At 43.4% G+C, this 16,352-nt stretch overlaps 1 protein-coding gene across 1 annotated transcript in view; it reads left to right on the forward strand.

Annotated features, from left to right (window-relative positions):
• AP1S3 (adaptor related protein complex 1 subunit sigma 3) overlaps positions 1-16,352 on the forward strand; it is a 52,774-nt gene that overhangs the window by 23,338 nt on the left and 13,084 nt on the right. The window contains exons 2-3 of the mRNA XM_040639845.1: positions 12,351-12,529; positions 14,601-14,709. Of these exons, the coding sequence (XP_040495779.1) occupies positions 12,351-12,529; positions 14,601-14,709 (288 nt within the window). The remainder of the gene's footprint in view (positions 1-12,350; positions 12,530-14,600; positions 14,710-16,352) is intronic.

Here is a 16,352-nt window from a genome sequence, read left to right on the forward strand (position 1 = left end):
TAGCATAATACCCTCTAGTTCCATCCACGTCGTTGCAAATGGCAAGATTTCATTCTTTTTTATGGCCGAGTAGTATTCCAAACTACATTTCTTTTTTAAGATGTGTATAAGAAGGAAGATGGACTTCTGAACTACAATAAGGTATTAGCATGTACTTGACCACGCACCGTTACCCTAAAGTAATTTAGAATGGTATTGGATACACGTCGGAAGTGTCTAATGGATCACTTATGCGGCAGAATAAACTTTGAGACTAAATGCTTTTGTCTTGACTTTAGAAGCGTAGCACTGTCTGTTGTGAACTTAATGGTAGAAAACACAATCTCCACAAGTATTTCAGGAAAATTGCGCATAAACCTGTAAAGTCACAATAGTCATTATTTCTTTCTTCCTAAGCCCACTGACAAGTTGTCAAGGCTTCTGTTCAATGCTGGCCTTTTCTTCGCTGGGCTACGCAGAGGCAAGTTCTTTCTAGGGTGGTTTCTCCATGAATATTTTCTCACGGACTCTTTTTACTTGACTTATAGTTGTACACATTTCAAGGCTGTATAATTTCAGGTGCTGGCTGAAGGTGATTTTCAACTTACCAGCACCAAAATGCCCATGGCCTACAACACGGCTGCAGAATTAAGTCTTTTCCTAAGATTTGGTATTCGAGATGGACATACAAACACATTTTACCATGAATATCCTTACTTAAAAACTTCCCTTCCTTCCATGTGACCCAGAAGATCCTGGTCTTTTCTGTCATCCGGTAGTTTGGAGTCAGTGAGCTGGAAAACTGGGAGAAAGGGAATGACGGCATTGGCAAAGTGGGCGTGTTCACTTGAACGTGCGTTGTGACGTTAATTAGCGGTTACACCTCCGTGTTGGCAGCGCCGATCCACAGCCACTAATTAGAGCGTTCGGGACATGTGCTCAGCCACTGCCTGATGGCTGTCCTGTCATGCCTGAGCCGTGGGTGGGACCTAAATTTAGGAGTGTGAACCTAGGCATCGATTGGGAGGCGCTGCATGTCTGACTTTACCTGGCTCTCATCATAAGAGTTTTTGGGTCTTTTGTTGGGTTCGTTTTGTTTTTCAAGGGCTGTTGTTTAGCCTCTGGGAAGGGGAGATGCAGGATAGGGTAGGACACAGTTCAGCCTTCTGCTTGAATTTGAATTGTGACAGCCTTGCATTCCACATTTCTGCTGTCAGTTCTACCTTGCAAAGGCTGGGAAAATTAAACTTGTTATTAAATGTGTTCTGAAGCTAATACTTCCATCATCCTGGCTCTTTCTCTCTTGTTTTAGTTACATCAACTTTCCCACATGTGTCCTGAACTCAGGGATACAGTTTTCACCCCAGTGGCAATACGTGACCTGCCGTCCTGGGACTTTACAAGAGCACTTTTCTTTGAGTACACAATATGGCCGGACCCATCACCTCCACCCGCATGCTAGGTGTCATGCTGTTAGGATAAAGCCAGTTAATTGTTACATGAAGCAAAAAGCACTTACAGATGGAATGCTGAGAGGTAATATTTAGTACCACTAAAACCGCCTCACGAAATTGGGGTATTATACACAGAATAGCCCCTAACTTTTGTGTGCCCTTTTGGCTCCTCTTGACTCATCTTAGATATAAATTAAAAAATCAACTGGCTGCATTTGACTTTGAATAAAGCTTTAGCTTTCTGAAAGAAGAAGACCTATAAGTTCACTTACGATCTATTTGAGGATAGAGATCTGAGACCTGGGGTGGATTGTCTTCATTGAGCGTCAGTGATTTACAAAAAGCAAAAGAAACTTGGCTGCTGGGGCGCCTGGGTGGCTCAGTCGTTAAGCGTCTGCCTTCGGCTCAGGGCGTGGTCCCAGAGTCCTGGGATCGAGCCCCGCATCTGGCTCCTCCGCTGAGAGCCAGCTTTTTCCTCTCCCGCTCCCCCTGCTTGTGTTCCCTCTCTAGCTGGCTGTCTCTCTCTCTGTCAAATAAATAAGTAAAATCTTTAAAAAAGAAAAAAAAAAAGAAACTTGGCTGCTGGTAGACCTATTTGTTCACCATTGATAACATCTTTGTGGTTTAAAATTGCTTTAAACAGGGTTCAAGCAGTCATGGAAAAATGTTGCCTTCTAGTTACAAAGGGTGGTTCAAAATCATGGTGACTTTAAAAGTGGTGAAGCCGGCCCAGTTGGTGCCAATGCAGGGGACTTGTTTTCCCTAAAAGGAGCCGATGCCACATAACCACTTAACCGGTGGGCTCTAGAGCCAGCCCAGCTCTGGAGTCTTCTAGCTGATTGACCTGGAGCAAGTACTTCACTTTTTGGGGGCCCCAGTTTCCTTGTCAACGAAATGGGGCAATAATAACATTTTGTTGAGGACTAAATGCGGTGTTGCATGTAACGTGCTTAGCGTGGTGACTAGCACATGCAAAGCATTCAACCATTTTTAGTAGGTCTCTGGTGTGAGCGTAAGACTCACTTGGTTATAATTATTTGCATACACAGAGAAAATGAGGAAGAGTCGTAATTTTAGTTTTGCTGGAAAACAAAAAGTGGTTGAAGGCACGAGTGCGAAGAGCCTTGGTCTGGGAGGTGGGAGCTCGATTTAACTCTGCTGCTTACTAGTGACGCAGCCGAGGGGCCAGCCATGAGCCCTGTGGGTCTGCAGTTCCTCCTCTTCAGAGGAGAGGGTTTGCACCGAAGCTGCTCTGTTGTCCTTTCTAATGTCAGCATTTTGTGAGTCCAGGAATGAGGGATTATTTCGTTTTAAATACCTCCCTGTGGTAGACGGAGAATAAATATTTGCAGAGTCGAATGGCATCTGCCCACCTTATCTTTGGAATGTAGATGCTTTGGTTTTATGATGTGCATTGTAATGGCATAGAAAACAGCAGCGATGCTTTTTGAGATTAAAAAAAAAAAAAAAGACAAAATTGAAAGCCACGGGCACGCTGCTGTAATAAAGGACCACAAATGGTTTGGCTTAACCAACAGAAATTTATCGAAGTCCTGGAGGCTAGAAGCCCCAAATCAAGGTTTCATCAGGGCTGGTTCCTTCTGGGGACCCGAAGAGACTCTGTTCCATGCCTTTCTCCAGCTGCTGGGGGTTTGCTGGCCGTCTTTGGTATTCCTTGGCTTCTGCTGCATCACCCCCACCTCTGCCTTTATCCTCCCCTAGCATCCTGTCTGTGTGCGCGTGCCTGTGTCCAAACTCCCCTTCTGAGAATGGTACCTGCCATTGGAGTAGGGGCTCACCCTACTCTAGGATGAGCTCATCTTAACTGATGACGTCTGCAGTGACCAAGGTCACGTTCTGAGCTACTGGGGGGCAGGACCTCAACATATGAATTTTGGGGTGATGCATTCCAACCCACAATAGGCTGCTTGTCCTGTCCTCTAGTGCTGTTGCCCGGAGGCCCTTCCTTCCTTCCTTCCTTCCTCCCTCCCTCCCTCCCTCCCTCCCTCCCGTCCAGTAAACACTGCTGTGCCCTACAGTATAGGTAGATGGATACAGATGGTTTTATAAGAAATTTTGTTTACAGAAGGAGCTTTAAAGTTGTACATAGGTGGTCACAGGCTAATTCTCAGCAGTTAGTCCTTTAATTTGTGGATTACCTGTAACTTCTGTTTCTGATCTCATTCCTTTCTTCCTTTGCTCTTGCTGCCCCTCTGATGCTCTTCCTCTTTCCTCCTCACCTCGTTGGCCTGGCGCTATGCCTTCTTCCCTAGGCATTTCACTTGTTCTAAGTAGACCGTTCTGCCACCAGATGGTGTGCAAGGATCAGGAAAAGAATGGAAAGATGTTGGCTGATGGAGCTGCTTTTCAGTATATTTAATTCAGGAAAAGGCTGACACAATGAGCCAAAAGTGAGATTCTGAGATGGCGTGGATTTTACTTTCCATTTAGTATTATCTTCTTTTATTGTAGAAACAGAAACCAGAGCTGGAAATCTTGAGGAAAAGAAACCTATACAATTTGATGAATTAAGTTAATAGGAGATTCTGATTCACAAGGGATTTGACAGTAATATGGGGCTGAGATGTGGAAGCAAGGTTCTCAGGTCAGAGGGCTGCTTCCTCAAACAGACTGAGAAATCACAAGAAAAGGAAATCCACTGCGTGCCCGAATGCTACAAAATGACATTAATACAATAGGGGGCTTCAGCTGTCCCCCTAACTCAGCAGTGTCACGTGAGGCCTGCAGCCCAAATGCACTTCGAGACCACAGCCATCACAGCGTGCTTTGCTTAGCTTGAATACTATTTTGTTAGTATTATTATTAATATTAATTGCCAACATTAAAATCACCCCAATATTTTATATAATCATCCAGATTTTCGGCTTTGGAAAAAAACCATCTGAAGACCCAGCAATACTGGCTGATATTTTTTTTCCTGGCAATACCTTAGTGTGGCTGAGTTGTGCCTGTCCCTTTAGTCAGGACCTGCGATTTCCCGTTTCTCTGTGTTTCTTTTACCTCCTATTATATTACCCTGAACTTTTACCTTTATTTGAAAGGTTACCTGACTCTGTGCCCAGCCTGTGAAAGGTATTTGAGTATGTGACCCCGCTCTCCTGTTTCATAGGGGAGGACACAGGGCCTGGAGGGGGGAGCCGATGGCTGGTTGAGGGCCACACCTGCCCCATGGTTCCTGCTAACCCTTGCCACCCTAGCGGGGAGAGAGAGAAGGCAAACGCTAAGAATTAATGCATGAACTGCCGTTACTCAGTTGTGGAAAAGGCAACTGGAGGCTCAGACACACATAGGTGAAAAAACAGGGAAGCCTGAGGTAAACGCCTGATCGAGCACTTGGAGAGAATTAGATACACGACCAGAAGGCCGCAGGTCAGCAGTCAAGAGAAAGAAAGGGGCTCTGAATGACTTACTGGCAAGTTTGGACTTGTCTTTGGGGCAGACTCATTATCTGAGGGTTGGGACGGTAACCGAGGAGAGTAGGTAGCAAGTTAAGTCGGCCAGAAACTGGGTGGTTTATGATTACCCAAAGAATCAACAGAAGGCCTCTCCGTGTCCCTGCGGGATGCCCGTCAGAGGCTCTCTCCGTCCCAGTGTGGGAAGCGGTGAGGGAAAATAGATGGGGTGCCAGAGGTTCCAAAGGAGGAAGCAGAGAATGTGTTGCTCAGGGAAGATGAACGGCAATGTAAGTGGGCGGACTCCCGGGTGTCCGATTGGCAACTGCAGACATTTATTGAGCGCTTACTCTGCGCTGGGCTCTGCGTGGGATGTCGCAGCCCCCCAAGGCCCGGCCTGGTGATACCTTCCCTTAACCAAATTTGGGTTCGCCGATGGTGAAGGCATAGCATACTCTGGACGTAATCTGAAACAGTGGTTGAGATACACAGTTCTGGTTGGGTGGCGTGTAACAAGTTTTGAAGAAGTATAATTCTAATGTCTGGTGTGTGACAGGTTTGTTTCAAAGGGTCACTAAGCTAGAGGACTGACAGATTGTCCGTGAACCTTCATCCTAAAAAGTTATGTAAATGACTTTTGTGAAAGTATCATCCAACAAATCTTATTTCCACTCAGGGCAGGCTGGTAAAAATCTATAAATAGAGAATCTCCCTAAAGACTTAAGCAAATGGCCTTTGTAGAGGGAAGATAGCTTGGCCTGTGGAAGAGCGAGCTCTCTATGGCTATAGCCCCATAAGCAGGGAAATACATCTGGCTGGTAAAGAAGCAGTGGATACCCCTCTTCACCTTCCAGAAGCCTCTCAGATGCTGGAGAAGCAGCAGCCGTGGAGGGATGGTCTTGCAGGTTTGAAAGCAGGCTTAGAGGGAGGAGGAATACTGTGATTGTACAAACTGTGTAGCTCTGAAGGAATGAGTGCCCAGACCAGTTGTGTGCAACACTTTTATAATTTTATAATTGATTCTAAAACAGTAGCTGCATCTCACCGTTTGTGGGCCGGAGGACTGTTAAATCAGTCAGGGTGAGCTGCCAGAAGATCTGGGATGCAAGTGCTGAACTCATCTATTGCATCTGGAGAGATGTAATTCCACTTGTAAACTTAGGATGCCCAATAAAACCCCAGGCTTGTAAAAGGTCATCTCAAGAAAAACCATAATGTTCTCTAAGCCTTATAGAAAACCCAATTCTCTGCTCGACTGTTATTACAGGGCTCGGTGCCATTTCTCAAAATTCAGCAGTCCCACCAATATTTATTGAGTCCCTGTTATAGGCGAAGAATAGAACTGGACATGATTCTGGAGAAACGTTCAGATTGAGAAGGGCGTTTGGGAGTTTCTTTTGTCCTTGCTTTCTTAACTGCATCCAGCGGTGTATTTTTCCCGTTTGTTCTAAGGGCATCGTCACACCCATGACAGAGGGAGGCATTTTCCTCCATTTCACTTGCTTCTTTAGTTTGTCTGCATAGAGAAGAAGTGTGAGCTCATTCCTACTCTGAAGAGAGAATCTTTCTATTTTTCACAAGCAGACTTAGTTATTTGGCCTGATGTCGCCCTTCCTAAAAGTTGGCTTTCTCCCTGTTGACGATGTCATGGTTTGCTACACCTGGAGATCATTCCAAATGGTGGCTTCTCATACTGGGGAAACAGTTATGTTAATGGGAGTAGTCTTTCTCTAAGAGTAGCATTCTCTAAGAACTTCAGTATTAATACTGGATAAAGAGCTGCTTTTTTCTGTTAACATTTCCCTACTGACTAGCTTTGCATAAATGTATTTTTTCTCTGCTTCTTTACCTCATTGTGGACGACCTCTTCACTAGGCTCAGTATCTTTGTCCTTGACTTCTTCCCCATATCCTCATCTCCCTCCTCTCCTTCTTGTAGCCACAACCAATAGCAAGAAATGCACTTTATGCTACTGCCCAGGGTAAGTATGTGCTATAGGAACAAGTTTCTTGAAACACACACCCTTAATATACATGATATCTCTGCTATATTCTGTTCTGTCCTTTTTTATTAAATATATGCTGATTGTGATGCACTGAGTTTGTCAGCCTGTTATAAAAGCAATGCTCTGGTTAATGTGAATAAAGCCTAAACTATTAGTTCATACTTTTGCTCACTCTCCCTGTCTTTACTTCATTGCCAGAATTAAATAGCATTATTTTGAAATTACAGAAAAATAACTACCAGGGCCCCCATCTTAGTAGGGCAACAATGACCATTTTTGCATATTCTTTCCCTACCCTCCTTGTCCTTATGCAGGCATAGTCCCATGGCCAGGACACCCGCTATGAGCTCCTGAGGGGTAAGGGGGCCTTTGTCTGTCTGCAGGATCTCTTGAGTAGCGAGTAGCAGGCAATCTCCTTGAGGTATAGTTTTATTTGTTGAAAGCACTTTGACATTTACTTACTATTTGGCCTTCAGATAGAATGCTGACTGATTTTTATTGAACTTGCTAGTATTCTTTTCATTTAGCATTTTTTTTCTAATTATAAAATCATGCATATGAATTTGGGAAATTCCAGGCGAGTACAAAGAAGAAAATAACATTTATAATTCCACTCTTCCAAGATAAACACTATGAACAATTTCATGTCTTTCCTTTATATAATGTCTATGTAGGTATAGTTTTAAATTGTTGCTGTAATACTCCATGTACCTTTTTATATATTTTTTTAATGTGACATTATACTGTAGGCCTTCTTACTTATTGAAATCATTTAATAAATAGCATTTAAAAATTTCTCTATTGGTAATTTAGGTAGTTTACAGTTTTGTTGTTTGTTACTATAAAGAGCTACAGTAAGCATTAACGCCTAAATGTTTATCTGCATTTTAAGGCACAGCCTTAATACAGATTTAAACAGTAGGCTTATTGGGTCAAAAGGTATGGGCGCTTTTTGGACTCTTGACACTGATGGCAGAGTCAAAGTTGGGATTCTAGAGAGGACTGTTGTTTTTTAAACATGGGAGAGACTTAGAGTTACCCAGTATCTACATGTAAGGAGTCTCAGAAGGGAGGGCCAGTGTCAGAATTCTGAAACTACATTCCCGAAGACAAGTGAGGGTGGACAGCCAGGAGAGACGATGATATTGTGTTCTCTGACATAGGGAGAAAGTACGTTGGTGGGGGTGGGGATGGGTGACAGTTTGTGCACGTGGGTGTGTACAGGTGTGGGAGGAGCTAAGGAAATCCTGCGTGATGATTTTTATCCTCTTGACTTTTATCTTCCCAGGGTCAGGGAGTAAGGATGGAGGTAAGGAATAGGAGGGCTTGGCAGTGACTTGCAATAAGCCCTGTGGGGAATAGAAGGGGGAGTTGCTTAGCAACCTTTCACGTGAAGAGGTAGATGGAGAGTTTCCTAGTAACACTCGAGATTTCACTGAGCTGGACCTCACACCCCTAGAGCAGTACCAATCTGCGAAGGCCTCTGCGGTTTTTCTCAGGGGTGCTGATGCGTCAGTAGAGAATCAGAGATGAGAGTGGCTGGGCTGATCTGGGTTGGGATCTGGGTTGGGAGTTTGTAGAGTGGCTGCTGAAGTTGGAAGACGGGCTAAGGAGGTGAGGACTCTAGCAATAGTGTTGTTTAAGTGATGTATCATGGGTTACAGGGTGCCAGAGGAAGGACCTGTCAAGTGGATGGAATTGGAGGAAAGGAACATATTCTGTGGGTTTATATTTGCAGCTCAGATCCTGAAATACAAGCCAGGCCTGAATAGGTGGGGTTCGTGAGGTGGAAAAGGTTCCTGGATACCTCTCTTCTTGGAAGCTAGTTGTGGGTCGACTACTCCGGACTCAGGGGCAGAGAGATTTGCAAACATTAAGAACCAAAGCTGCTCCTGGATGTTTTCACCTTTTATCTTTAATGAGAAGGAGAATGCTAACATTGGTTCACAGCAGCAGGCTAAGTAGATTGGCATTGGTCTGCTTTGTGCTTCCTGCGAAGGCCTAAGGGTACCTCCCTGGACATGCTTCAGAAATAAAATTATGAAAATGCCCAGAGTGGTTTGCATTCTGGGTGAAAGTGACAAATCTGGGCTATACCCAATTAGGTCAAAGATTATACTAGTGGACACTGTGAGGACAAAGAATGCTTGGATTAACCGGATGTTATTTCGGTTTAAAGGATCATCTGGTACAGCATCAGACCTCGGAAGGGCTTCTGGAATAGGACTGAGAGATCTTGGTGAAGCTAAGTGTCCACCTGAAGCCAAAGCATTTGGGCTAAATAAGAAGTCAGCCTTGCTCAACACACTTCTTTGGATTTTATGGTTATTTCTGGAGTTAGCATTTTCCAGAAGGGTATTACCAGTCTGCCTCCCCACTACTCCTCTTGTCTCAGCAGTACTATGGAAGGGGAAGGTCTGGGTGTTATTTTCTGAAGTCAGATGAAGTTTGTTTATGACATCACTTGAATGTAAGTTGGCTCTTTGTAAATATTGAAAAAACCCTTCCAATTGCTTTTCTCCTACTCTCAAGCTAATGCTAATCAATAAGGGTGTTTGATTAACCTCTTGAAACACATTATTCAAATATGCCTTGAATGACTAAACTGATAAATTGGATACAATTAATTGCCAGAGGTGATGAACTCTTGTGAGTCACTACAATTCATTCTGCCGGCTCTCTCAAGCCACACCGTTAACTCTGAAGGCGTGACAGACACCAGACTCCACAAACACAAGCCATGTTCTGTCTCAGCGCGAACTTGAGAGGGCTAAATCTCTCAACACTGTCTTATGCAAGGCAATTATGGGATAAATGTGAATCAGTTTGGTGCTTCTTTTGAATTTAGAACATATTTCTCTATTTTATGTGGGCTTTACAGATGTGTGTATCATGTTCCTGATCACCCTTTCTCTTTGAACTCATTGTTAGAATAAAGAGTTGCTCTTCGTTCATGGTCCTACATTGTTGATCCACATTTAAGAAGGGAGGCGCCTGATCTCGAGAGAATGTGGCAAGGTAGAAAAACTAGAAAGTAATCTACGATGAAACTTACCCCTAGTTCCAGCCTCTCACTGGAACTTTGGATATTGATCGGAATGCCCTCAATTAAAAGTAACACTTAGCCTGTGGAGAAATCTGGGAGGAATCACAGGGATGATTTTGAGACCTGGAAATAGAACCAATAAGAAGGCAACATGAAACCAGGGTTATTTCTCTTGGAAGGAAAACGATTCATGGTAGCCTAAAAGGCTGTCTTCAAATATGTGTAGAGTTATTACTCCGGGGGTGGTGATATCCTGTCTTTTAACATACTCTGTGGATAAAATCAAGGAAAATTGGTTTAAACTATAACAGAAGAGTTTTAGGTTAGATGGGAAGAAAAACATTTTCTGAGAGGAAATGCAAAGTGAACACTAAGAAAATGGGTGGATTTCATTTCTCTAGTGAAAGTCTGACCATGTGCTAGACTTGGACTGAATAGACTTATCCATTGGTGACGATCTAAAGCTGAGCCTTGTTCTCAAGATCCTGAGGTTTTATGGTTCTATCACCATTCCACCTTGTACTTTTATTTTATTTTATTTTTCCACCTTGAACTTTTAGCATGTCACTTTTAGGATGATCTCTTCTTGGAAGTAGAAATACCTTTCTCAATTTAATTCTTAGAAAGCAGTGACTGTGTTCCCTTACTGAATTATTTATACCTGTGCTGAGAGTGAAATGGGTATATTAGAAAATGCTGTGTTCTCAGCAGATATTTAAAATTCCAGACTGAGGGTGATGTTTCTTAAAGTTGCTGGATGAGCTTTCGCGCTTGCTTTCTCCTCACTTGTGATGTCTGGGTCCTCAAGTCCTTGTTCTAAGAGATGTTTTCTTTCTAAGACAGAATATAACCTTATTAAGAAGACCTCAAATTCTATAGTTTGGAGGTAGGAAGAGCTCTGACGAAAGAGCCTGGTTGCTTTTGGTCCTCAGATGTCACCACCTAGTGAGTTTTTATGACTTATGCCCTGATATTCAGAGCCGAGCCTCTTCAGTAAAAGGAGGTGAATATTTTATTTAAAAATGTTTTTAAAGGGGTGCCTGGGTGGCTCAGTTGGTTAAACATCTGCCTTCAGCTCAGGTCATGATTCTGGAGTCCTGGAATCCAGTCCTGTGTCCTGGGGCTCCCTGCTCAGTGGGGAGTCTGCTTCTCCCTCTTCCTCTCCCCTCCCCTTGTGCTCTCTCTCTTTCTCAAACAAATAAATAAAATCTTAAAAAAAAAAGTTTTTAGAGTATTAATTATCTTGGCTTCTAGTATATATCATTCTCCCCTCCATGACACACTTCACCCCTACTGAATTTGGAAGAGATGTCTGCACTTGCAAGTTCATTGCAGCATTATTCATAATAACCAAGATACAGAATTAACATAAGTGTCCATTGATAGATGAATGAATAAAGAAAACGTGGTGTATATGTGTGTTTTGTGTGTGTGTGTGTGTGTGTAATGGAATACTTTCAGTTATAAAAAAGAAAGAAATCCTGTCATTGGTGATATCATGGATAAACCTAGACGACATCATGCTCGATGAAATAAGCCAGGCACAGAAAGACAAATACTGCATGATCTCACTTATATGTGGAATCTAAAAAGCTAAAAGTCATAGAGGCATGTAGAGTAGAACCATGATTACCAGGAGTGGGGAGGTGGGGGAAATGGGAAGATATTTGTTGAAGAGCTCGAAGTTGCAGTTACAAGATGAATAAGTCTAGAATTCTGCTGTTCATGATGATGACTATAGATAATAATAGTGGATTGAATACTGGAAATTTACTAAGGGAGTAGATTTCAAGGGCTGTCATCACACGCACACAAGGGTAACCGTGTGAGGAGATGAGATGTTAATTAGCTTGATTATAGTAATCTCTCCACTATAGATGTGTATATCAGATCACTCTGTTGTATGCCTTCAATATATACAATTTTTATTTAAAAAAAGACTGAGAATGTAGCCCCTTTCTTGCTTTCTCACCCTTGCTAGTGCTTTATCTTCCTTTCCTTCCCTTCTCTCCTTTCTTCCCCCTCTATTATCATTATGTTGCCATAGTTTTGATATGGAACTGGGATGTAATTTTTAAAGTGAACTCTTCCACTCTTATTAACACTTTATTTCTGCCTTGTGAAGGAAGATTTTACTGTTTTCTCAAAAGAGTTACATACTTCCTCTCTATATTTTTCTGCCTATATAAATTTGTGACTCCAAAAAGGAATAATGTTTTAAACTCTTGTCTTTCCCTCTAATATCAATAAGCCCTGTTTGTGATTCACACATTTCTTTGTTCTCGGATGGGTTAAATGTAATTTTCAGATAAGATAGTTTTCATGCTGGTGAGAATTTTTTCATTTGTTCAGAATTATTATCATTTGTAAACCCTGCCATTTAATTTCCAGTGTCAATGTAGAATGATTTAGCTGATCAAGTTCTATTTTTCTCTGTCCTTTATTTGTTCTAGATACATTTCATATTGCTTTTCAGTCGACAGGGGAAATTACGGCTGCAGAAATGGTACACGACTCTCCCTGACAAAGAGAGGAAAAAGATCACCCGGGAAATTGTTCAGATTATTCTCTCTCGTGGTCAGAGGACAAGCAGTTTTGTTGACTGGAAGGAGCTAAAACTTGTTTATAAAAGGTGTGCGTAACTTTATGAGAACTGTCTTCCTCATTATTGCTTTGGATTGTTCAATCCGGAACATTTTCGATTACAACACTAATTGCATCACTTACCGAAATGTTTGGAGTCTGGAGCCCAAATATTTGTACCAATAGATTAACAAAAAAGAACTGTCATTTATTGAAAGGCTTTCCATGTGCCGGGATGGATTCTAGGGGTATAATCTACATGTGGGCAATGTACAAATGCATTCAAGAAATAGCTTCTGGGCACCTATGACATTTCCAGCACTTCTAATGGCCGTGGATGCTGTAACAAACAAGACAGAAGAGTGCTCTTACCAAGTGTACTCATTGGTTAGGCAAGCAAAACCTTACCCATTAGTAATAAATGTTATGGGGGAAAAATGCAGGTTAAGGTGCTAGAGAGAAGGGCAGCTTTTATTGTTGCCATTATTACTCATATTTGCAGAGGAAACTGAGCCACAGAGAATTTCCAAGTAATTAGTCTTCAGTTACAGGAACTAAATGGCAGTTGGGAGAGCCAGGATTCAAAGGCATATCCTTCTGGCTTTATATTTTTTTTAAGATTTTATTTATTTATTTGAGAAAGAGCATGCGAACGGGAGTGGGGAGCAGAAGAGGGAGAGGGAGAGGGAGAAGCAGACTCCATGTGGAGCAGGGAGCCCGACTTGGGGCTTGATCCCAGGACCCTGGGATCATGACGGGAGCTGAAGGCAGACGCTTAACCAACTGAGCCACCCAGGCGCCCCTTCTTCTGGCTTTAAAACCTATATATCCTCTTGTTATTGCACCTGCTTGCCATAGCAAGACCATACTGGCAAGCAACCTCAGTTTATGGATAAGGAAACTGAGGCCCTAAGAGGTAAAGCAATTTTGCCCATGAAGGCTCAAATAATTGATGTCTAATCCAGGACCAGAACCTAGTTGACCTGACCCTGCATTCACCATCCTCCTGCCACTCCCAGAAGGAAAATGCACATTAGGAAGGCTCTTGCAAAGGGTGTTTATAAAACCTGAAAGGCAAAAACAGGCAACTTGGCAGGCTATATTTAATGGAGTAAATTACCAGGAAGTGCCCAGGCAAAGCTGTTTCTGCCGGGTCCAAGGTTAAAGCTTTCAGTGCTACCATCCGGAGAGATGTCAGTGAAGGCCCCTTTTAATAAGCATCCTAGGGATGGCAAGGCAAAGTCCCAGGAAGCTCTTGTCAACAAGAAGCTTGTCCCTACTCTCTGCCTGCTGGCTTTTTAAAACTTTGAGTTCATTTGTGATTTAAACCACTGTATAAAGAATAGGCTTTAGCAGTCCTCTCAACAGATATCTGCAGCGCCTGGGTACGTGATGGTGAGCAAGGCAGACTCAGCACCTGCCTTTGGGAAGCTAGTGACCTCGTGGGGCGGAGAGAGCCCATGAAACGGGCGATGAAGAGCACTCGCCGCTCTGATGGTGGAGGCACAGGCGTGCGGAGCAGGGCGTCCAGTCCAGTCTGCGAGGCTAGAGATTTCCCGGAGGAAATGACACCCAAGCTCAGAGCTAAGGGGGAGGTCGGCGTTAACCACACAGATGGGGGTGGGGAAGAGGATTTGGGGCAGAAGAAAGACACCGGAGGATGGACTGGATGGGCTGAGGGTGGGTCACGTATAGAAGGAGTGCAGCACCATGTGAGGTGAGAGCCTGGGTGGGGGGCTTGAAGTTTCGAAAGGATGGTTCATAAGCGGGGGAGGGGCATGAGCAGACACCCCCATTACTGTGGGCCAAGGACTCTGTCTCCCTGATTATTGTTCCTCAGGGTAAAATGATGTTGAGAATCTCTGAGATGATTGACAGAAATAACCCAACGGCCACCCTACTTCTATATATTCTCTTTCACATATCGGGAAGCTGTTGGATGTGATGAGTGACGACTGCTTTCTTGGATTTGGGTGGGGACTGGGACTTGGCTGGGTCTCCAGAGAGTCTCTGGAGAAGAGGGAACTTCGCATATTCACCGCAGAAAACACCAACTTCAGGTTATTGGATGTATCATCGTATTTTACTTTTCTTTCTTTGTTTTTTTTTTTCCTTTCAAGGTATGCTAGTTTATATTTTTGCTGTGCAGTAGAAAATCAGGACAATGAGCTCTTGACACTAGAGGTCGTACATCGTTACGTGGAGTTGCTGGACAAATACTTTGGAAATGTAAGTGCTGTTCTGGTCTATTTGGAATTAGTCCCTCTTTCAGCTCTTACGTCAGTTCTGCCTTTATCACATGCCTTCTCTCTCTCAAGTTTAAAATATGAACTGCATTTGCATAAGGATCAAAATACAAGGCATTCTCCCACTTCCCATGGTTCTTTGTAAACAAAGGATCCAAAGCTTTCAAGAGGCAGGCTGTGCCTCTCTGTCTTCAGACCACAAACCCCCTAGAGACCTCATTCAACGAACAAGAATTTAATTGTGAAGGGTTCCTTGATGTTTTCTTCCTCATTCTTCATTGCCTGTCATTTCTCTTCTATTTTGCCTTTTTAATCCCCTCTCTGGCTTCTTTTACTAAGCTCCAAGTGTTCTCTAATATTATTTATATGTAAAAAAATGCCAAGCACATAAACAAGGAAACCCCAATTCTTTCCCCTTTCCTATTTCTATTTAACCTCCATGCATTTACTGCCAAGTAATATCCTATCTGAGGTGCCCCCATCCTTAGAATTCACTCTTACAGCTCGGGCTCCACCTTTATGGCTCCCGGGAAATCATAAAGTTACACTGGCGCCTTCCTAATGGCCTACACCAGTGATGCTTCTTCAGTCTTCCCCTGCCTCTCCTCTCTGCAGCACCCGATCCTTGCTCGTCACTGTTCCCCGTTCTTTTTTTTGCCACAACCCTGAGTTCTGCTGATTGTCATCCTGTTTCTAAAGACCCCTGCTTGGTTTCTGCCCTGAGCTCTCTTCCTTCCCCTGCCCTTTCTACTCTCCTTGTGTGTCTCGCTGCCTTCCTGTCCTGGAATCCATGACCAGATGCCTCTCTTTCCCTCTGCTGAGGACGGTCTTCTCTGGGCTTCTCCCAGCCGTCTCCATCATAACATGTCAAGAACTAAAATATGTTCTGCAAACCTGTTCTGTCTTGTGATTGAGCTTATTATGTCCCAGGATCCTTCAATGCATCGTTCTTTCTTCTTCCCCCACCCTTCGCTAAAGGCTGCCTTTGTCTATTCGGGTGGGACTACAATCCTTCTCTTTCCTTCCACTCCCACTAGTACAGGTTTACTTGGGATTGCAGTTTTGCTTTTCTTTGAAACCTCTTCTCTGGCCCTTTGTGCCTCTGGGCTCGTCTCTGCTTCCCTTTCCTGGCTTGGTAGTTACCGTCGTCCTTACAATGCGTGGATCCGGGTGACAGCCGTCCTCAGTCACTTTCCACCATCTATAATGTATAAAAGCCCAACCTCTTAGCCTGGCATTTAAGCTTTCTAAACATCATCCCCAGACCACTTCTCCAGCCTTCTCGCTGTTCTCTCTTTTTATCCCTGACATGCTCAGTGCTCCAACCACATGGAACAGCCTGGTACTATCCTGAACTTGTGCAAGGTTTGTATGACCACCAAACTGCAAGTCTCCGGAGATCATGACCTGGGAAAAGTCATGTTTGATTTTTCAGCACTTGTGAGCAACTCTGGGCCAGATTTTAGCAAGTGTTCCAGAAACATGCCATCCAGTTCACAGTCATAAGAAATAAATCATTGGATTTGGGATATATTTTCTCTCCATAATGCTCCCTTCCCTGTTCCCTGGCTCACTGAGGATTTGTATTAAGTGTTGTTGGGAGAGTTTGCTTCTGCAAGACTTTCT

Source organism: Ursus maritimus, unplaced genomic scaffold (assembly GCF_017311325.1).
Source record: "Ursus maritimus isolate PB19 unplaced genomic scaffold, ASM1731132v1 scaffold_1, whole genome shotgun sequence".
Lineage (NCBI taxonomy): Eukaryota > Metazoa > Chordata > Mammalia > Carnivora > Ursidae > Ursus > Ursus maritimus.